Source organism: Ranitomeya variabilis, chromosome 2, assembly GCF_051348905.1.
Source record: "Ranitomeya variabilis isolate aRanVar5 chromosome 2, aRanVar5.hap1, whole genome shotgun sequence".
Classification (NCBI taxonomy): Eukaryota; Metazoa; Chordata; class Amphibia; order Anura; family Dendrobatidae; genus Ranitomeya; species Ranitomeya variabilis.
Genome location: NC_135233.1, coordinates 841,218,762 through 841,242,312, shown reverse-complemented (window position 1 = coordinate 841,242,312; position 23,551 = coordinate 841,218,762). Strand labels below are relative to the sequence as shown.

General features: G+C 45.5%; 1 protein-coding gene across 1 annotated transcript in view; it reads left to right on the top strand.

The window, feature by feature from the left end:
• EIF2B5 (eukaryotic translation initiation factor 2B subunit epsilon) overlaps positions 1-23,203 on the top strand; it is a 33,908-nt gene extending 10,705 nt beyond the window's left edge. The window contains exons 11-16 of the mRNA XM_077290142.1: positions 4,319-4,426; positions 4,599-4,689; positions 4,861-4,984; positions 12,230-12,355; positions 20,076-20,186; positions 22,490-23,203. Coding sequence (XP_077146257.1) covers positions 4,319-4,426; positions 4,599-4,689; positions 4,861-4,984; positions 12,230-12,355; positions 20,076-20,186; positions 22,490-22,549 — 620 coding nt within the window. The 3' untranslated portion in view covers positions 22,550-23,203. The remainder of the gene's footprint in view (positions 1-4,318; positions 4,427-4,598; positions 4,690-4,860; positions 4,985-12,229; positions 12,356-20,075; positions 20,187-22,489) is intronic.
• The last annotated feature ends 348 nt before the right edge of the window (positions 23,204-23,551 follow it).

Sequence of the window (23,551 nt, the reverse complement as noted above, 5' to 3'; positions counted from 1 at the left end):
CAGCTGGGGGTAGCCTGAGACCTGCAGTTGCAGCTACTTGCACCTCCAGATCCCTTATGGTGTGGATCGACCAACTGGAAAGTCAGATCAAAGACGGGTTACCCAGAAAACAATTGCTGGATTCGTTCCCTGCAATGAGAGCAGCAGCAGCGTTCCTGGCAGACTCCTCGGCGGACTCTGTACGCCTAACATCTAAGGCCGCTGCTCTTTCCAACGCTGCCAGAAGAACCTTGTGGCTAAAGAGCTGGCCGGGAGATCTACAGACAAAATTAAAGTTATGTTCTATCCCATGTGAGGGCAATTTTTTATTCGGAGAAACCCTGGATGACATCCTCCAAAAGGCGGGGGATAAGAAGAAGGGGTTTCCAAATCTGGGTCCGACTCCATTTAAACAGTCTTTTCGGAGCCGCAGATTTTTTCGTCGTAGACCCCCCAGAGAGCAGAATAAGTGGGAAGAAGGAAGGAGAAGGGATAGGGGTTACCTCTTTGGCAACACCTCCCGTGACAAAAAGTTCTCCAAATGACATTTATCCTCCGGTGGGAGGAAGACTAACATCGTTCCTTCCCGCCTGGGAAAAAATTTCCAACAATATCTGGATCCTAAATCTCATACGGTATGGCCTAAAAATAGATTTTGTGTCTTTCCCTCCCCGGAACTATGTGATAACAAAAACAAGATCTTCGGCTGCAGAACAGACTGCATTAGAGGAGGAAATCATGACCCTACTACAAAAATCAGTGATTCGGGAAATATCTCCTCAGGAGGTAGGGGAAGGTTTTTTCTCCCCTCTATTTTTAGTACCAAAGCCCGACGGGTCCTTTCGGACAATCATAAATCTAAAAAACCTAAACAGATACGTCGTAAATTACAAATTCAAAATGGAGACGATAAGGTCCACTATAAAGATTCTCTTCCCGAACTGCTACATGGTCGTAATAGATCTAACCGACGCATACTATCATGTGCCCATCCACAATCAATCCCAAAAATTCCTCCGGATGGCAGTCTCCATAAAGGGCCAAATAAGGTTTTTTCAATACAAAGCTCTTCCATTCGGGATTTCAATAGCCCCACGTATATTTACGAAAATAATAGCGGAAATGATGGCCCACGTGAGGGAACAAGATATACTAATAGTCCCTTACCTGGACGACTTTCTTATCGCAAGCAACTCAGCACAAAGTTGCAGAGAAAAGAGAGACCAAGTGATGACCATCCTGACGGATTTGGGATGGCTTATAAACTTAAAAAAATCGAAATTGGAACCCTGTCAAGTACAAGAGTTCCTAGGACTGACATTGGACTCTCGGGTCCAAGAATGCCGGCTTCCGGGTCCCAAAAAAGACAACATATTGTCCATGATAGCGCGAACGTTACACAATCCCTCAATGACTCTAAGGAGGGCAATGTTGCTTCTGGGCTCTCTGTCCTCATGCCTACCAGCGATACCCTTTGCGCAATTTCATACAAGGGAGCTTCAGTGGCACATCCTGGAATGGCAATTGTTACTAAAAAACAAATTGGAAAGCCGACTCACCCTAGATTCATCAGTTATTCATTCCCTTCTCTGGTGGGGAAAAGACCAAAACCTGGCAAAGGGAGTCCCTTGGGTACCAAACATCTCTCGGATAATAACAACCGATGCGAGCCCCAAAGGGTGGGGAGCCCACCTGGGGGACAAAATAGCCCAGGGAAATTGGTCAGATCAAATACTATTGGCATCCTCAAACCAAAAAGAACTTTGGGCGGTATATCATGCTCTTCTTTTTTTCCTAGCCGATATTCAGGGACACCATGTCCGAGTTCTTACGGACAACAAAGTGACTGTAGCCTATATAAACCACCAGGGGGGAACAAGGTCTCGTTCACTGATAAGTTCCTCAGCCAAAATTATCAAACTGGCGGAAGAAAACTTACTATCCCTCTCGGCACTACACATCCAGGGTTCAAACAACGAAAGGGCAGATTACCTGAGCCGGACTCAGTTAAAACAAGGCGAGTGGTCCCTAAACCAATCCATCTACAATCAGATCACAAAAATGTGGGGGACACCAACAATAGACCTGTTCGCCAATTGCAAAAACAAAAAAGTAGGCAAATTTTGTTCTCTAAGCCCAGAAGGGAATCCCCAGGCTCTGGATGCTTTTCTGATTCCATGGACACACAAACTGACATACGCCTTTCCGCCAACCATTCTGATTCCAGCAGTCATTCGGAAAGTCAGAGAGGACAAAACAAAAATGATCCTGATTGCCCCATTCTGGCCAAAAAGAGCATGGTTTTCCTGGCTAAGGATACTATCGATATCAGACCCGTGGGTTCTACCGGATATGCCGGACCTTCTACATCAAGGTCCAATCTTCCACCCACAGGAGTCGAACCTCCATTTGACAGCCTGGTTTTTGAACGGGGACTATTAAGACAAAGAGGTTTCTCAGACAACTTAGTGGCTACACTCTTAAAAAGTAGAAAGCCCATCACCACTAAAATTTATGGGAAGACATGGAGGAAATTCCTATCTGTCTCCAAGGTAAATATCCAGGACAGGCCTTCAATTCCTAAAATTCTGGAGTTCCTACAAAAAGGTCTGGAGCAGGGGCTGGCAGTCAGTACCCTGAGGGTACAAATAGCAGCTTTAGGAGCCTTATATAACCAAAACATTGCTGCTAACCCATGGGTAATAAGATTTATTAAGGCGGTTACAAGATCAAAACCCTTAGTTATTCAAAAAACACCCTCATGGGACCTAAATTTAGTCCTTTCAGCATTAACGGGCCCTCCATTTGAACCCATACAAACGATTTCCATAAAAACATTATCACTTAAAACTATTCTCTTAGTAGCTCTAACATCTGCGCGCCGAATAAGTGACATCCAAGCCCTCTCCTCTAATCCACCTTTCACTAAAATCTTGGATGATAGTCACTCTTAGACCCGACCCAGCCTATTTGCCAAAAATGGCATCAAAATTTCATAGGTCACAGGAGGTATCCCTACCATCCTTCTGTCCAGACCCGAAAAACGAGAAAGAGCTAAACTTCCATAATCTAGACGTTAGAAGATGCCTAGTCCAATACTTAGATTCCACCAGGGAGTATAGGAAGGAAGGCTCTTTGTTTGTCTGTTTTCAGGGTCCCAGAAAAGGATTCCGGGCATCCAAGGGGACTTTAGCCAGATGGATTAAGGAAGCAATAGCCTTGGCATATTCATCCTCGGGGAATACGATCCCAGATGGTATAAAAGCGCATTCCACAAGAGCAGTAGCTACCTCATGGGCTGAGAGGTCGGAGGTATCAATAGAGCAGATCTGTAAGGCGGCCACCTGGTCATCACCATCAACCTTTTTTAGGCACTATAGACTAAATCTAGCCTCTGTATCTGACTTAACCTTCGGACGAAGGGTCCTTGAAGCAGTGGTCCCTCCCTCAGCTTAATCTCTGCAATTCTCTCCGTAGTGCTGTCATGGGAGACCGAGAAAGTCATAGTTACTCACCGTTAACGGTGTTTCTCGGAGCCCATGACAGCACCTGCTTATTCCCTCCCATCACGAGTGCGGTGAGCACCTTTTTAAATATAATTTATATAATTTATATGATGTATATACTATACGTTTAGGCACGGGGTTCCTCTATTAAGAAATGTTATAAAATAATGTTCTCTCTGTTGCAACTAACCTGGAGGTCCTCTGATGCTCTGTAAACCAACTGATGCGAGGGAGAGGTACCGCCCTTTTATCTGTAGGTTTCCTGTCCCTGAAGGGCGGATCCCCTCTCTCCGTAGTGCTGTCATGGGCTCCGAGAAACACCGTTAACGGTGAGTAACTATGACTTTTGCAGTCTTAAGTACAGACTGCCATGAAAGGACCAGTCGCAGGTCTCCTGGCCCGGACTCAACAGCCTCATATATGACCAATGCCGCTTTCATGGTCTGAACACAGACTGGTGCATGGACTGTCCATGGGTCTCCTGACCTGAACTTAGCAGACATATGAAGTCGTCAATTTTGAGTCCGCAGCAATCTTGTCAATCACAGTCCGCAGTCAGACCATGACATAAAGATGTGTTAATGCAGCCTTGGACTTTTGAGTTTGAGGTAAGTGGACCCCGAGCCAGTCCGTGGTAAAGACTGTAAAATGCGGACTTGTGACTATGGCCCAACAAACGGTTGGTGGTGTCATTTTCCCCCATTAACATGAAAGAAGAGTTAAGATCTTGTGGATCCTGATGATTTTCATTGGAACTCGCAGTCCTGTTGCCTGTCACATTGTACACGTTGATAAATACATCATCCATATCTACAACTGTTTTTTATTTTCAGGACTCAAAATTACAAATGAAGAGGACAGTGATAGTGAGAGTGGAAAGAGTGTGTGCTCCGAGCAGATGGACAGCCGCCCTGCTTCCCCCCTTCTGGATGACGTTAAAGGTATTTTTTCCTCCATATGTCCATTACCATATAGTCCGGATAATTGGCTCATTTTTGTGGGGTAAACCAAATAATGTCTTTTGAAATATTTAGCCGAACCCCAAAGGATTGTGGGGTAAATAAGTTGTCGTCTTGTGCGTGGTTTTAATAGAGACGCTGTTTTATTCTACAGTTTTTCAGAATGAAGTTTTGGGAACGTTGCAGAGAGGTGTAGAAGAGAATATTTCCTGTGATAATCTTGTATTAGAAATCAACTCGCTCAAGTAAGTTGGAATCTGAATATTCCTTCAACTGCAAAACCATTTCCCCCCCCCCCCCCCCCTTAGATATGACCATATCGTGCATATACCGAGTCATCAAATGAGCAGCAGATATATGTATTACGTGCAAACCGGAGATTTGGTCCTAAATGTGCGAAGTGCCTCTCTTTACAGATATGCCTATAACATCTCTCTGGTGGAAGTGATGCAGATTTTATGCAAAGTGGTCCTGGAGTTCCCACTGCAGCAACTGAATGGAGCCCTTGATGTGAATCCTTACTGTAATGTGGTTTTGCCTGTGAGTGCTACATGAGGCTCTTCTTTTAAAGATTGAAAGCCGGAAAATAATTTGTGCTTCTTAGCTTTGGAAAGGCTAGGTAACATACAGAGCGTAGAGAATGACCTAGTGATTAAAATCACAATGGGCGATGTCACAGTGACCTTCGCACAGGCTCATTACATGCTGCGATACAAAAAAGGTCAGGATCTGACTACAGTGGCTATGTACATGTGTTGTTTCCTGAAACAAGATGACGTTAGTCTAAAAAAAAAAAAGACCCCGTGGCCAATGTGAAAATGGCCAGATTTCTATTTTTTTTTTTTTAGTTTGTTCAGATTATGGTATGGGGAAAAAAACAGCTAAAAATTAAAAAAAAAAAGCATACATTTAACAACTTTACAAATAAACTCATTTTCTCCTTCGCCACATTGGGGGACACAGGACCATGGGTGTTATGCTGCTGTCACTAGGAGGCTGACACTAAGTTGAGACAAAAAAAGGTTAGCTGCTCCCCTGCAGTACACACCCTCATGCTGGCTTCCAGAGACCCAGTTCAAGCTTAGTGTCCGTAGGAGGCACACTGGATTTAACTCTTCTCTTTCCGGAAGAAGGGGCGATGGATTCTTCCATGTTCCGTTCTCCCCGAACCAACAACAGGCGAGCATGGGAGTTTTACCTCTCCGTATCCTCTCCTGCGACGTGGGATGCCACTGCCTGAGCTGATTCTTTGGGGGCGACGGGCCCTTTTCGAGGGACCGATCTCTCCCTCTCTCCCCCCCCCCCCCCCCTTCTTACAGACGAGCACATGGAGTGTCCTCCACGTATCCTCTTCTGCAGCCAGGCCTTCTTTGCCGGACATTTTGCCCTGCCCACCAGGTTTTCCCTCGGCTGTTCAGAGGCACCTTACATTGTGGCGTCCGTGCAGCCCCCACTGCATCACCACTGAGAAAGCGGATGATGCAAGGAGGCGGACGGTTCCTCTCCACCCCCCTTTCAGGGGGATGGTGGATAGAGGCTTCCCCAACCCTGCACCGTCCTAATCACCCCGGGCACAGCTCACTGCGGCAAACTTCTCTGCGATCTCCCTCTATTCGGGGTAAGTGCCACATGGGGGGGTCGGTCATCCTGGCGGTTCTGGAGGGCTCCTTCACAGGAGCGGGGCAAACTTTTTCAGGGTCTATACTAGGCGCCGGCGCTCCGCGGCTGCGCGCCGGGCCGAGGCCACAAATTTAGTCCCCGGCTTCGGCCTAGCACAGGCCGCATCCCGATAGGCCCCGCCCACCTTTTCGTGTCATCCTGCAGCTCCGCCCTCCGGTCCTGGCGCTTCTCGCTCTCTGCGAGATTACCCTCCCAACCCCCGGCGGCCATCTTTCTTTCCACTGCACACCGCAGCTGCTCCTCCACGTGCAGCGCTCTGGACGCCGGCTGTCTTCCCTTCAGCGCCGCCGCCTCACTCTTTGCGGGACACAGGTCCACGGGTAAGGAGACCACGTTAGGTTCTCCCTTTCAGCGTCGCCCTCGCTTCCATAGCCTATAGACCCTGAGTACCATCTCTTGCATTAGGGTACATCATGTCCCAGTCAAGGGCCAAAAAGATCACAAAGGTACATACTACCTTTTTTACTGCGTGTACCACCTGCCAGGCTCCACTTCCTCGGCCTCAGAGTTGCCCCCTCTGCTCAGCCTGCGATGCCCCAGGTGCCCAGGAGCCCTCCGCCGCCACCGACCCCAGTGTATCTAGCCCCCTGAGTGGGCCGCGTCACTGTCACAGTCCGTGGATTCTTTAGCCAAAGCGATTAAATCCCTTCATGACCCCTCTGGGGAGCGGGGCACTCTTTTTCATGGCTTAAGAGATCCCTCCGTATCAGGGGAATCGTGGGCCAGCAGGGGCCGCTCTCACCGGAAGGAGGCACGGTCATCCAGAAAACGGATCCGCACTACCTCCCCTGAGCACTCACCACGCCAGTCAGCCTCTGGTAGCTCCACTTCTCGCTCACCCTCTCTAGGGGCTCGTAGCGATCACGACTCTGAATATGAGTCTGACGCATCCTTAGACCCGGATGCTCCGGAGTTTAGATCTACTGTCGACTCCCTCATCGAGTCAGTCAATCATGCACTAAAAGTGGACGATGTCCCTAATTCTGCTCCGGACCATTCCGTCTCCTTTACGAGAACCAAGCGTTCCCATAAGACGTTCGCCTCTCACCCAGATTTCCTGGATATAGTCAGGTGACACAGGGAGCGTCCGGATAAGCGTTTTACGGACAAAAAGGCCCTGGAATCGAAGTATCCCTTTTCCGCAGATCTTGTTAAAGATTGGACGGAATCTCCACTGGTAGATCCTCCGGTTTCGCGCTTAGCTACCAAAACTCTCTTATCCGTTCCTGATGGTGCTCCATTTAAGAATCCTACAGAATGGCAGCTAGATTCTCTAGCTCGCTCAGTGTACAAAGCCTCAGGTTCCTCTCTATCTCCCTCCTTCGCTGTGGCTTGGGTTGCCAAGGCAATGGTTTTCTGGGCAGATGCCCTTCCAAAATCCATTCAGGAACAGGAACTTCCGTCTGAGGTGGCGGACCTTGCCAAACAAATTGCCATGACGGGAGATTATATGATGTATGCGTCTCTCAACGCAGCGGACTGTGCAGCAACTGCGGCTTCAAACGCCATCACCATTAGGAGAGCTATCTGGCTCAGAGAGTGGCGTGCAGATTCCTCCTCAAAAAAAGTCTCTGATTTCCCTTACTTTTCAGAGCGGGCGTCTTTTTGGAGAAAAACTAGACCAGCTTATTTCCAACGCTACAGGAGGAAAGAGCAAGTTCCTCCCGCAACACAGGCCCAAAGCTGCTTTTCAGCAGTAGCCCATTCTGGTCCAATCCCGCCGCCTCATCCAGATCAGAACAATCCGCACGCACAGACAGAGACTCTCGACCTTCTTTCAGGCCGAATCAGTGCTGGCGAGGAAAGCCTAGGCAACCAAGAATCAGAGGGTCCAGGCCTGCCAGATTCCCTTCGTAATGACTCGGGGACTATTCCAGTCGACACCTCCAAAGTAGGCGGACGTCTGCTTCTTTTTCAGCAAGTCTGGCTCTCCGTCGTCCACGACGAATGGGTCAGGGATCTGGTGTCTTCTGGCTACAAAATAGAATTCTCCGCCTCCCCTCCAGCACGGTTTTTTCCCTCTCGTCTCCCAAGTTCGGGAGCTCAGTCTCGCGCCCTTCACTGCGCTATCGAATCCCAACACCTAAGCGGGGTCATCGTTCCGGTTCCGGAGCGCGAGAGATTCAGAGGTTTTTACTCAAACCTCTTCGTCGTGCCAAAAAAGGACGAGACGGTACGCCCCATCTTGGACCTGAAGCTCCTAAAGTACGTAAAAGTACGGCACTTCAGGATGGAATCTCTCTGGTCGGTCATCTCCTTGATGGAGAGAGGGGAGTTCCTAGCATCAATAGACATCAAAGATGCTTACCTTCATATCCCAATCTTCCCGCCACATCAAAGGTTCCTCCGTTTCGCCATCCTAGAGGACCATTTTCAATTCACGGCCTTACCCTTCGGTCTTGCCACGGCGCCAAGGTATTCACAAAAGTCATGGCGACTGTCATGGCCATTCTTCACTCCCGAGGAGTGGTCGTTTTGCCATACTTAGATGACCTCATCATAAAAGGTCCGTCTTATCAGGCCTGCGAAGCAAGCGTCCACATTACCTTGGATTCTCTTTCGCGCCTGGGCTGGTTAATCAACTCGGACAAGTCCTCTCCCATTCCTGCCCGACGGATCTCCTTCCTAGGCATGATCCTGGACACATCAAGGGGACTGGTCTTGCTTCCTCGGTCCAAGGCCCAAGAGCTTCAGCAGGGAGCTCGGACGCTCTGTCATCCTCGTCCACGGTCCATCCGGTTTGCCATGAAGATCCTGGGAAAAATGGTGGCCGCAATAGAAGCGGTCCCCTTCGCTCAACTCCATCTCTGCCCCTTACAACAGGCTTTGCTGGACAACTGGGACAGGAGTCCCTTATCCCTCGATCGGCCATGCCCTCTGTCCCCACGGATCAGGCAAGCCCTCACATGGTGGACTCTGGGATCATCTCTCCTCCAGGGGAAGTCTTTTCTCCCGATCCGCTGGCTGGTGGTAACTACCGACGCCAGTCTCCTCGGTTGGGGAGTGGTGTTTCTACACCACTCCGCCCAGGGGCGTTGGACAATTCGGGAGTCGAGGCTCCCCATAAACATCCTGGAGATTCGAGCGATCAGACTATCCCTGAGACGCTTTCGCCCCCCTGCTCGCGGGTCACCCAATTCGAGCTCAATCGGACGTCACAGCGGTGGCATATATAAACCATCAGGGGGGTACCCGCAGCAGGGCGGCGATGCAGTAAGTCTCCCACATTCTTCGTTGGGCCGAGGCCAACCACTCTACCATTTCCGCGGTGCACATTCCGGGCGTCGAGAACTGGGCGGCGGATTTTCTCAGCCATCAGGGTCTTGCCTCGGGGGAGTGGGAACTTCATCCAGAGGTTTTCCGGCAAATCTGCCTTCGCTGGGGAACCCCGGACGTGGATCTGATGGCGTCCAGACTGAACGCCAAAGTTCACAATTTCATAGCACGTTCTCGAGATCCCCAGGCCATCTGGGTGGACGCACTGATATCCCCGTGGCATCTGTTCCAACTCCCGTATGTGTTTCCTCCGCTTCCCTTACTGCCGAAGATGATCCGAAAAATCAAGACTGAGGGGGTTCCGGTCATCCTTGTCGCCCCGGATTGGCCACGTCGCGCATGGTACGTGGAGCTCGTTCAGCTCGTATCCGACGTTCCCTGGCGGTTACCAGACCGCCCAGATCTGCTTCGCCAAGGGCCGATATTCCAACAGAGCTCAGGGGCCCTACGTTTAACGGCGTGGCTGTTGAAACCTGGATTCGAACTCAAGCTGGTTTCTCTCAGCAGGTCATTCCCACCATGATTATGTCTTGCAAGGCGTCTTCTGCTTGCATCTATCACCGCACCTGGAAAACCTTCTCGTGGTGCTCCGAGGTCGCCCTCCGCTTGTTTTCTCAATCCCTTCCATTTTGGATTTCCTACAGTCTGGCTTGGATTCTGGCCTGGCGCTGAGTTCCCTCAAGGGTCAGATCTCCGCTTTATCTTTGTTGTTTCAACGTAAGATCGCTGCCAACTTGCAAGTCAGGACCTTCATTCAGGGGGTCTCCCATGCGGTACCCCCCTACAGAATGCCGTTAGAGACCTGGGATCTCAATTTGGTTCTGAGCGTTCTTCAGGAACCTCCGTTTGAACATCTGCAGGACGTCCCACTAACTGTCCTCTCCTGGAAGGTTGCCTTCCTTGTAGCAGTGACATCTATCAGACGGGTCTCAGAATTGGCCGCTTTATCCTGCCGGGCGCCTTTCCTTGCCATCCACCAGGACAAGGTAGTCCTACGCCCTTCTCTGGCTTTTCTCCCTAAGGTGGTCTCATCTTTTCACCTTAATGAGGACATCATTCTTCCCTCCTTCTGCCCACAGCCAAAACACAGGGTCGAAAAAGCCCTTCATACCCTGGATGTGGTTCGGGCCCTTAGGAGGTACATTTCCAGAACTGCTCTTTTCCGCAAATCGGACTCCCTCTTTGTTCTCCCGGAGAGTCACAGAAAGGGTTTGGCTGCATCTAAGGCCACGATAGCCAGATGGATTCGGTCTGCTATCTAAGAATCCTATCAGGTCAGGGGCAGACCTATCCCGGCGGGGATTAGAGCACACTCCACTCGGTCGATGGGTGCTTCCTGGGCCATCCGGCACCAGGCAACGGCAGAGCAGGTTTGCAAGGCCGCAACGTGGTCCAGCCTGCATACTTTCACAAAGCACTACAATGTCCACATTCATTCTTCTGCGGATGCGGCCTTTGGCAGACGTATTCTGCAAGCGGCCGTTGCGCATTTATAGTCAGATGGTACACGGAGTTATTTGGTTGTATTGTTTCCCACCCAGGGACTGCTTTGGGACGTCCCATGGTCCTGTGTCCCCCAATGTGGCGAAGGAGAAATGGGGATTTTTGTGTACTCACCGTAAAATCCTTTTCTCCGAGCCACTCATTGGGGGACACAGCACCCTCCCTGTTAGCCTGTTCGGCTCGTTACCTTTTTCGGTTCTTTTTTTACTTTCTTTGACATGTTATACTCTATTGTTACGTGATATATTATTGTTAATCTCCTACTGCTTTTGCACTGAACTGGGTCTCTGGAAGCCAGCATAAGGGTGTATACTGCAGGGGAGGAGCTAACCTTTTTTTGTCTCAACTTAGTGTCAGCCTCCTAGTGACAGCAGCATAACACCCATGGTCCTGTGTCCCCCAATGAGTGGCTCGGAGAAAAGGATTTTACGGTGAGTACACAAAAATCCCTATTTCTGATGGATACCTTTCCCTTTTAAAGGGGGTTTCAGGAGTACTAAAATAGGTTTGTCCAAGAGTAAGGAATGTGAGAAAATCTAGAAATATCCATTATGTATCCTTTCAATTCTCCTCACTCCAGTGGTTCCTGCTGGCTCTGCAGTGATGACAAGCCTCCATGTGATTCATCTGATTACTGCAGCCTCAGCAGTGATGACATCGTTGAGGTGCAGTCTGCAATGCTCCTAAGAATAATGGTGGACAAACCACCAGTGTGGATCTCTGCGCCTGTCCCCATCTCTCTCTGCCTCTTTCTTCCAGAGATCCCCACTGCCCAGGTGCCAGATTTCCCAGCCCCGCAGTGTGAATACATAATAACACACTGCGGGGCGGGATCTGGGGCCTCCTCTACACGCAGACGCGATATCCTTACATCACCTGATGTAAGTTCCCGGGCAGCGCACACGGCTCATGCCCGAGAACTGATTGTAGAGCGCAGGCGCTGGTGACGTCACGACAAAGAGAGGAGGCAGCGCCCTGAGGCCAGAGCGGGATGATGGACGGCTGCAAGGCGGTTGAGTCAGGGGGAGAAAAGATACCTCCCTGACTCAATAGAGGTATGGCGGGAAATTTATAAAACTCATTATTTCAGCGTTCCTAGGGATAATAAACATAAGAGCCACCTTCACAGAATGCAGCCTTAGTGCTGCTGAAGGTGGCTCTTTTACTTTAATAGGCCCTGAGGACCCCTTTAAATTCATGAAAACCATTTTGTCATTTTTTTTGAGATCCTATAAACTAAAAAGATGGGCAACATACAGAAGAGTCAAATTATTGTGTTTTAAAATAATGATGCATTTAATAAAGCTACAATTTCTATTTACCCAGCTCCTGAAAAGGTGGACCCCAGTTTTTAAAAACTACGTAAAGCGTGCGTCTGACCACTTGTGCTGTCTTGGTGCAATGGAAGAATTCTTTCTGGATCATGAACCTCTTTGGGCAGCAACTGCAAAGGTAACAAACTGAAAGATAAATTGACTTATTCAGATAGCCCTTCTTGTATTCCCCAGTGTAAAATATAAATGGCATATACCTTCTACCCAGGCGCCATTAAGGGGCCGCAAGGGAAGTGTGAGCACTGCAGCGCATGAGCTGCCTCTGATTGGCATACCAATATCATGCAAACTATAAGAGGTCTAACACCTACATCGCTGCAGTGGGACCAGTGTGAAAGGTGTGCATCTGTTTTTTTTTGCTTATCATATTTTACACTTTTAAAGGCATTATTTAAGAAGTGGTTGCCCACTAGTAATGTATGTCATTGCATAACTGCATTCACAGATATGTAAGATGTGTCTATCTGTAGTATAATAATTACATGCTTTAAAAGAAAATGGCTATTTTGGTAATTACCGTATATACACGTGTATAATACGAGTTTTTCAGCACATATATTTTTTTTCTTGGTGCTGAAAACTCCCCCCTCGGCTTATACACGAGTCACGTACAGAAAGCCGGCGGGGGGAGGGGGGCAGCGGGTGCAGGGAGCCGGCGCACACATCATACTCGCCTACCTGCGCGCCCTCGTGCTGGCATTGCATCTCGTTCTGGCCAACGGCACCTGCCTGCAGCTCTTCCTGTGCTCAGCGGTCACATGGTACCGCTCATTAAGGTAATGAATATGGACGCGTCTCCACTCCCATAGGTGTGGAGCGCATATTCATTACCTTAATGAATGGTACCATGTGACCGCTGAGCACAGGAAGAGCTGCAGGCAGAGGCCAGAACAAGATGCAGTGCCAGCACCCAGGTAGGTGAGTATGGTGTTTTTTTTTGTTTTTCAATAGGAAACATGCACACGGGGATGGGGGATGAGGAGGCATTCATACAGGGACTAAACAGGGGAGGCATTCATACCAAGACAGGAAAGAGGGAGGCATGCATACAGGGACGGAACAGGGGAGGCATTCATACCAGGACAGGGAAGGGGGAGGCATGTAGACAAGGACAGGGATGGGAAGGCATTCATACCAGGACAGGGATGGGGAGGCATGTAGACAAGGGTTGAGGGGACAATGCATACCCGGCTTATACTCGAGTCAATAAGCTTACCAAGTTTTCCGTGGCAAAAGTAGGTGCCTCGGCTTATAGTCCGGTCGGCTTATACTCTAGTATATACGGTACCTATAAAAGTAAAGATTACAGGAATTGTCCAGTCGCATAAGTTGATACTTTTCTTTATTATACTTGGAGGCTCTTGTCTAATTTTCTGATGGAATTGCTGTTTCTTATTATAACACTAAAATGTATGTAATGGCTATTTTACTGTAAATTAACAATTCTATTAAGGAGTAACTAAACTTTCGTAGTCTATGCTTTCGATTGCGTCCACACCCTGCTCTGTGAGAGTGCTCAGACAGGAGCTGTAGTCTCAGTGGGGAGGAGGTTGGGGGTTTGCGCAATCAGTGGAGGTCTTGGGACCTGGACCCCCACGATCTGCTTGTAATTATAGGGGCGCTGAAATATGAGAAATCTTTATAAAGCTTTACTTACTCCTTAAGTAGATCCTACAAGACAATTTTGGGCACATATCACCCCCTTAAAGATGCTCCTCCAGGCTCTACTTACCCTTTAGTTGTCATTGCATCCGTCCTGTAGTAGTTCCAGTGCTCATGGACGAGCAGCATAGCGCATAACTGTACTGTTTGTAGAATGGAGCATGTGCGGTGAGGTATAATTTTATGGAAAGGAGCAGAGCTCTTACCAGATAACTACAAGCCTGCTGGTGACTAAGAGGAACACTATACTGCAGGATGGGGCTGTATCTAGAAGGTCTGAGAGGCACAATATATGGCAGGATGGGGCTGTATATAGAAGGTCTTAGAGGAACAATATACTGCATGATGGGGCTGTATATAGAAGGTCTGAGAGGCACAATATATGGCAGGATGGGGCTGTATATAGAAGGTCTTAGAGGAACAATATACTGCATGATGGGGCTGTATATAGAAGGTCTGAGAGGCACAATATATTGCAGGATGGAGCTGTATATAGATGGGCTCAGAAATATAATCTTCATATTTATTTCTTCAAATTAAAAAGTTATCCAATATGGTTCCACAAACTGGAGATGCCAACAAAGCACACACATTTCAGGTACAACAAACGCTTAGTAATAGCATAAAAACAAGTATACAAAGAGTGGTTTAAAAACTCTGAGAAGGAAGTGACAAAATAAGCAAAACTAATCTATTAAAATCCACAAGAGTTTTTCCTCCCTTGTTTCGGACGGTAGTATCAGGTATAGATCCCGAATATGACAATCTCTTCTCCTGGGTGGACAGTTTATTGCAACCATTACTAATTCACCTTCCGGGTTATCAGTTACTAAGCAGGTTTTACAGGAGTTGGATTGGGTTTTGTGACTTGATCAGTATACTTTGGATTACTGCTGACATTTGTATCCTAATATACCATCAGCCCACACAAACCATGCTATCTCTGCTTATGTTGCGTGGTGGAAATCAAAATTCATATTCCCAGACATTAATCCCTTCATTCTTTCTACAGTTGGTATGGCCGTTATAGCGATGATTTATTCATCATTTCGTCATTGGGGATAACGACCTTACCAGATTTATTTTAAGAATAATAATTACAATTTAACAATCTCTTATAATGTTCCCCAGATCATCATTTCATTTTTGGATCTTTTGTACAGTGGTAATTTTCCCAGTGAGCGGATTTAAACGTCTGCTTGCTGGAAATAAACTGTAGCTAATGCATTCCTTTATTCTGTCTCTTGCTCTCTTCCCCATAAACTTAACAGTATACTTGTTGGGGAACTAAAACCTAAAGAGATGAACTGGAATATAAGTTGGTGTGCATGCCCAAATCGAAGCTAAAAACAAAATGAACAAATACCCTGCAGTAAATAAATGGCAACAGTGCATAAAAATAATATTGGGTACTTAGTTAAGGCTACGTTCACATTTGCGTTGTGCGCCGCAGCGTCGGCGCCGCAGCGCACAACGCAAACAAAAACGCAGCAAAACGCATGCACAACGCTGCGTTTTGCGCCACATGCGTCGTTTTTTTCATTGAATTTGGACGCAGCAAAAATGCAACTTGCTGCGTCCTCTGCGCCCCGACGCGGGCGCCGCAGCGACGCATGCGGCGCAAAACGCAAGTGCGCCGCATGTCCATGCGCCCCCATGTTAAATATAGGGGCGCATGACGCATGCGGCGCCGCTGCGGCGCCCGACGCTGCGGCGCTGGCCGCAAATGTGAACGTAGCCTAACATAATTTTGACTAAAAAAACAAACCATAAAAGCCATCCCACCACATCAAGGTGACCCTATTCAGGATGGTCCTAACCTCTAATATTAAAATCTAATACTAGAGGTTAGGACCACCCGAATAGGGTCACCTTGATGCGGTGGGCTGGCTTTTAAGTTTTTTGTTTTTTTTTTTTAAATCAAAATTATGTTAATTAAGTACCTTTTTTGTTTTTTTTATGCACTGTTGCTATTCATTTACTGCAGGGCATTTGTTCATTTTGTTTTCATCTTAGGTTTTGTTGGGGAATTAATGACTCTGAAAGGAACTGCTCTACAGACATCAGCTTTTCTTGCTGAAATCGGTGGAGTATGATCGACTATCTCAGTGACCGTCTCCTTCTTGGATGCTACACAGGGCTTTGCATGTGACTAACGTCAGAAATTGATCAGCCATGCAATCGTCTCACAATAAAAACAATAGGCTATTCGGTTCCTTCTCATTTCAGTTCTCCACAGCCATGAGCATCCACAAATATGTAATATCATTAAAGAATACCAGTCGTCTTTAATGTTTTCAGTCTAAATTTTGTTGTCACCATGCGTTGAATTTGTAGCATGAAAGTTACCTACAATTGGGCAGTTACTCTCAGACAACTTATTTATTGGTTATTTATTGGTTATAAGTGTGGCCATTTACGACACAATTGTCAAGTTTTGTCAGCCTCTCAATCTTTTGAATCCACTGTCACGGGACATAATTCTAATATAAATGTACATATTTTGTTTTATGATTGATGTACTGTTCATTTAGTTTTGTATAAGTTGTAAAATTGTACATCCTGGTCCAATATGGGCAAAGCAGGAGTTGTCATTTCGGTGGTCTCTTCCCATTTTGATATGTACATGCCAGTGATCGTTCAGTACAAGCCATTAAAAGAGTTGATAAACCACCTGGGTGCAGCAGTTATTATAGAAAATTGTTTACTAGAGAGTCCTTTTGGATACACATGTTAAAAAGATGTACAGTCATGGCCAAAAGTATTGACACCCCTGCAATTCTGTCAGATAATACTCCGTTTCTTCCTGAAAATGATTGCAAACACAAATTCTTTGGTATTATTATCTTCATTTAATTTGTCTTAAATGAAAAGACACAAAAGAGAATGAAGCAAAAAGCAAAACATTGATCATTTCACACAAAACTCCAAAAATGGGCCAGACAAAAGTATTGGCACCCTCAGCCTAATACTTGGTTGCACAACTTTTAGCCAAAATAACTGCGACCAACCGCTTCCGGTAACCATCAGTGAGATTCTTATAATGCTCTGCTGGAATTTTAGACCATACTACTTTGGCAAACTGCTCCAGGTCCCTGATATTTGAAGGGTGCCTTCTCCAAACTGCCATTTTTAGATCTCTCCACAGGTGTTCTATGGGATTCAGGTCTGGACTCATTGCTGGCCACCTTAGAAGTCTCCAGTGCTTTCTCTCAAACCATTTTCTAGTGTTTTTTTGAAGTGTGTTTTGGGTCATTGTCTTGCTGGAAGACCAATGACCTCTGAGGGAGACCCAGCTTTCTCACACTGGGCCCTACATTATGCTGCAAAATTTGTTGGTAGTCTTCAGACTTCATAATGCCATGCACACGGTCAAGCAGTCCAGTGCCAGAGGCAGCAAAGCAACCCCAAAATATCAGGGAACCTCCGCCATGTTTGACTGTAGGGACCGTGTTCTTTTCTTTGAATGCCTCTTTTTTTCTCCTATAAACTCTATGTTGATGCCTTTGCCCAAAAAGCTCTACTTTTGACTCATCTGACCAGAGAACATTCTTCCAAAACGTTTTAGGCTTTTTCAGGTAAGTTATGGCAAACTCCAGCCTGGCTTTTTTATGTCTCGGGGTAAGAAGTGGGGGTCTTCCTGGGTCTCCTACCATACAATCCCTTTTCATTCAGATGCCGACGGATAGTACGGGTTGACACTGTTGTACCCTCGGACTGCAGGGCAGCTTGAACTTGTTTGGATGTTAGTCGAGGTTCTTTATCCAACATCCGAACAATCTTGTGTTGAAATCTCTTGTCAATTTTTCTTTTCCGTCCACATCTAGGGAGGTTAGCCACAGTGCCATGGGCTTTAAACTTCTTGATGACACTGCGCACAGTAGACACAGGAACATTCAGGTCTTTGGAGATGGACTTGTAGCCTTGAGATTGCTCATGCTCCCTCACAATTTGGTTTCTCAAGTCCTCAGACAGTTCTTTGGTCTTCTTTCTTTTCTCCATGCTCAATGTGGTACACACAAGGACACAGGACAGAGGTTGAGTCAACTTTAATCCATGTCAACTGGCTGCAAGTGTGATTTAGTTATTGCCAACACCTGTTAGGTGCCACAGGTAAGTTACAGGTGCTGTTAATTACGCAAATTAGAGAAGCATCACATGATTTTTCAAACGGTGCCAATACTTTTGTCCACCCCCTTTTTTATGTTTGGTGTGGAATTATCTCCAATTTGCCTTTAGGACAATTCTTTTTGTGTTTTTTCATTTAAGACAAATAAAATGAAGACAATAATACCAAAGAATTTGTGTTTGCAATCATTTTCAGGAAGAAACTGAGTATTATCTGACAGAATTGCAGGGGTGTCAATACTTTTGGCCATGACTGTACGTCTAATGGTCTGTTTACATGACATTATTTTATTTTACACTATTAAAGAATTGCTTGCCTTATTTAGCATAGTTCTTTTAATTTTTCCTTTGTTTCAGCTAGTTGGTAATTTTGAGTGCTTAATTAATTACTTATCAGATGTGATTAATGTTAATTACCATGTTACTCTTTTTTTTAGAATTTTTAAACCATTTTTCGTGTACTTGCTTTCATGCTATGACTCAGGGCTACTTGTGCCTGAAACGCATTAGCTATGTTGCCATCTCCTGCTTGTGGACCCATTTATGTTTTTAATTTAAAAAAATAAATCTGAAGATTTTATTTCTGGACACTGGCTTTCTTTTCTCAATGCCTAGATCTGGGTGATCTGTATATAATTAACTTCCTTAGAGGGACTCAGTGGAGCAATATTCTCCAGGATGGGCTGTATATAGATGGTCTGAGAAGAGAGATATACTGCAGGATGGGGCTCTGTATAGAGTGGTTGAAAATATATATATACTCCAGGGTGGATATACTGCATGATGGGACTATATAAAAGGGCTAAGATTAATTGAGTAGTGTTTGTTGCCTACTGCTTGGAGACCAATGATATGAAATTGCAAATGCTGCTGTTGATGCATGTGACTAATGATTATCTTCTCCTGTATGCATCAATAGAGTAGCATTTGGGTTTCACATTACTGAACTGTCTGAAGAAAGCAACAGTTTTGCACTGCCATTGTGGAGACTTGCAAGACAGTTGAGCTCTGTTAGAATCAGCTAATGGTGTAAAACCAAACTGCAGTTGATGTAGATGGTAGAAGATAACATGGGTCCGGCAGAATATTGTACATGAGCCTAGAGTGCATAGAAAAATAAGTTGACCTTTACATTAGATAAGCTGAATGATAGCTCAGACATGGTGGTGCTAGTCAGGATCACACAAGCTGGATGGGGAAAGGGATCTGCAGCAGTGAGGATACGCAAGTGCTACTGAGAAATAAATATAGTTTTAGAAGAAGTGAATCATCCATTCAGTTATGTGAAAGCTGGATGCACCGAGGGGCAGATGGACATTAAAAAAATACACCAAGGTACAAGAGAGAAACTTTTTAGCTTTGGCTTAGTCCATATATTAACAATGAGGCTTTGTGCACACGTCAGGATTTCTTGTAGAAATTTCCTGACAAAAAAACGGACATTTCTGCCAGAAATCCGCATGCGTTTTTTTCGCGTTTTTTCCCAATGCATTAAAATAGCGGAAAAAACGCGAAAAATCCTCAAAATTAATGAACATGCTGCTTTTTTTACCACGATGCGTTTTTTGTGGAAAAAAACGCATCATGTGCACAAAAATTGCGGAATGCATTCTAAATGAAAGGAAGCATATGTATGCGTTTTTTATAGCGTTATCGCGAAAAAACCTGAACGTGTGCACATACCCTGAATGTGCATTCACTGTTTTGCGGAAAATATTGTAATTCTTAGAATAACCCTTTAAGTACGGTAAGTGTTTTTTTTTTTTTTTACGTTAAGGCGTTTAACTGAAATATTGCAAGTTTTTCTGTATTTTCAAAATATTGGATAGTGTTTGGTCACTAGGAACCTTGTCCGAATTGATCAGCAGTGACCCCTGTTATAGCCCATTGTGGTTAGGAATCTGCGCATAACCAGAACCCAAGATGTACAGTACCTTTCTTTTGATGTTTGTTCAGATATTGTTATCCTTGTTTTTATCTTTAAATGTATGGACATGTAAAAATGCTTGTCTAAGTATAACACTCCCCACAATATTTCCCTCTTCTAGGTTTTAATGGGATTTTACCAACAGGATGTGCTGGCTGAGGAGATGATTCTCCGTTGGTTTTCACAAACAGAAATAACAGATAAGGGACGGCAGCTACGTAAAAAACAAGCAGTAAGACCGTTTGTGTTTCCATGTTGTTATTTATTATTTTGAATATAAATTTAGATAGCGTCACATCTTCTTTTTAAAGGGAATCTGTCACCATATTTACCCTTGTAAACTATTAATGTGGGCATACAGGGTATAAACTGCTAAGTCCTACCTGTGTGTCTCATATCAGATGTCTTGTTGTTGAGAAATCATCTTTTATCACTTTATATAAATGACCTCTTCCATGCTCTAGGGGAGGACGTTGCCTGGAAGATAAATCTTCCCCCAGAGCTTGTTTTACATGAAGAGGGAGTTACCAATGTGATTACATAATGGTTACCAGTGTGATATGTAATGGCCGCTCTCTACCCTCCTGATTTCACTGCAGAGTGGTGTGTGACTATAACTGACACATTTGCAGGTTTCTCTCAGCTTCAGCTTCCATCTCACAGACAGACAGGGTTGTAATATTGTTACAGTACAGCAGAGCTCAGAGAGAAGCAAAAATGTCCTTTCGAGAAGACAAGGTTCATTTCTCCTGTCCTGTTAGTTACTTGTCTCACACTGGTAACTCCCCTTCGTGTAAAATAACTCTGCCTCCGGAGCTCAGGGTTGTAATATTGTTACAGTACAGCAGAGCTCAGAGAGAAGCAAAAATGTCCTTTCGAGAAGACAAGGTTCATTTCTCCTGTCCTGTTAGTTACTTGTCTCACACTGGTAACTCCCCTTCGTGTAAAATAACTCTGCCTCCGGAGCTGATCTTCCAGGCAGTGTTCTCTCAATAGCCTGGAACAGCTCATTTACATATAAGAAAACACGGATATCTCTGGAATAAGACATCAGATGCCAGATATACAGATATCATTTTATTCAGCTTCCTATGTCCTACATGCCCATATAGATGGCTTAAGAGGGTTGATCCTGTTGACAGATTCCCTTTAAAGGGGTTTTCACTAGTGATAAGCGAATATACTCATTACTCGAGATTTCCCGAGCACGCTCGGGGGTCCTACGAGTATTTTTTAGTGCTCGGAGATTGTTTTCTTCGCCGCAGCTGGATGATTTACAGCTACTAGCCTGCTTGATTACATGTGGGGATTCCCTAGCAACCAGGCAACCCCCACATGTACTTAGCCTGGCTAGTAGCTGTAAATCATTCAACTTCGGTGATGAAAACTAAATCTCTGAGCACTAAAAAATACTCAGGAGGACACACGAGCATGCTCGGGAAATCTCGAGTAACGAGTATATTCGCTCTTCACTAGTTTTCACCTCTCACCTTTTTGGAAAAAAAAAATCATGCTTGTGGTGATAAAGGTCCAGGTCCAGTGCTGTCTCCACTGCTCCAGTAGTGACATCTCATTGACAGCTTGTCATTGAGCTTTTACAAAAAGGATGAAAGTGGAAAACCCCATTAATGCTGTGCAATGTGATTGACAACGTTAAATGTACAAATAGGAAAACTGTTCGGGTACATAAATGTGTATTTGCAGATTTGGAAAAAGTTTCAAAGGAAGGAAGCTATTCCCAGTTGAGTTTACAGTCTTAGGGTTTGTGTCCACGTTCAGGATTACATCCAGATTAGCTGCAGATTGAACGCTGCATACAGCCGCAGCGTCCAGATGTTACAGCATTTTATGAAATCCCATCTCCACTATGCTTGCGAACATGCATCCGGCGGCCCTGCGTTTACGGACATGCGGCACGTCTTTTTAGAACGCAGCATGTCTGTTTACCTTGTGGCAATGCTCCGTCGGCGGAAGGTAAATCACAGGGCCCTATGCATAGGGTGCGGAGATTCCGGATGTGTGCAATGAACACATCCGGAATCACTGAGCGTACAGAAGGGGTGGCGCTTTGGGCAGAGCGGGTTTCCAAAGCGCCGTGATTACGGACCGTGGACACGCACACTTAATATTCCCGTATACTTGTAAATTTGACCAAATAGCCACTCTTGTCGTGACCAGCCTAATGTGCATTGTCCCAACCCTCCGATGGCCACAGAGATCTGAAGAAGGCAGGATTGAGAATATTAGGTTATCATATTCTTTTCTTTGTTTCTGCACAAATTATTGGCTGTCACCATTGAAAACACATGTAAGCTCTGTCGAGTGAGCTATGGGGGAGCCACGAGTCTCATTTAACTAATACATGTCCATGCTGTATGACCACCTTTTGAGTGATTGGGGATGGATAGAAGAGGAGGGAATAGTACACACTATATTTAGGTTTGGCTGGTGTGGTATTGATGGGAAGGCTATTGCAGATTATTACTACTTCTGTATATTGCAGTGTTTTGGTAACTTTCTTGTTTGTTCAAACAGCTTCAGAAATTTATACAGTGGTTGGAAGAAGCAGAGGAGGAATCTTCAGATGATGAGTGATGTGGACGGTGACCGTACATCTTCTGAAAGCCCATGTGTACGTGATGAATACGAACATGAGGAGTGGCTTGCAGAGGATTGGCCATATTTACATCAAGGCCTCAGTGCCACAAAATGCAAATATATCAATTGACTGCCAAGGATTACGTAGACTGCCCCTTCCACATAAGCATTACCACCATCAGGGTGAAGCATATGCTGGGTGGCATAGTTCTTTGGTGCTGCTCGCTCTGGGCTTATTTTAAAACACCCTTCTCTTAGACTGGTTTTACACATCTGACGTGTGTGGTCCGATTGCAGAGCGATCTACTCAGACCAGTAGCAAGTTTCCAGAGCTGAACTTAATAGCCTCATTGTATGCTAAGGGGTTATTGAGTTCTGGTCAGGAGGCTCAGGGACGGTCTGTATTCGGCCTCTGATTGTCGGACATGTGAAACTTATCTTAATCCTTCAGTTTTATATTCTGTCGTATCACATTTACAAACCAATGAAATATTGGTTAGTTATTTCTGATGACTCCGCCATGGTTTAGGATTTATGATCCAATGAAACAGGAATTTGCGCCAGTACCAACCTTCCCAGGACTGAAACCTATTGTGTTTGCGTGCAAATATTTATTTTGGGGAACAAATAAAAGACTATATGGATCTTGAATGATTTTGGAGGTGTAGCGTTATGTTAATGAAACCAATGAAGAATGACAGTGTGCATGAAAATAAAGAACACAGTTGTTGCACATATACTAGAGTCGTATGCAACTACAATATAAATTGAGAAAATGAACCATCTGTAAGGTGAAATGGTAATTTTATTGTACTTCATAATAAAAAATGTATTGATTTACAATTAAAAACAAACCACGATGGACAAGGACAACAAAATCAAAGGCACAATATAGGAGGATGAAAAAATTAGACTGCAATCATGATATCATAAATGAAAGATTGGAAAGTATGATAAATTATAATATGGAGTTATGTTGGGATGAGAATCCTATATCCA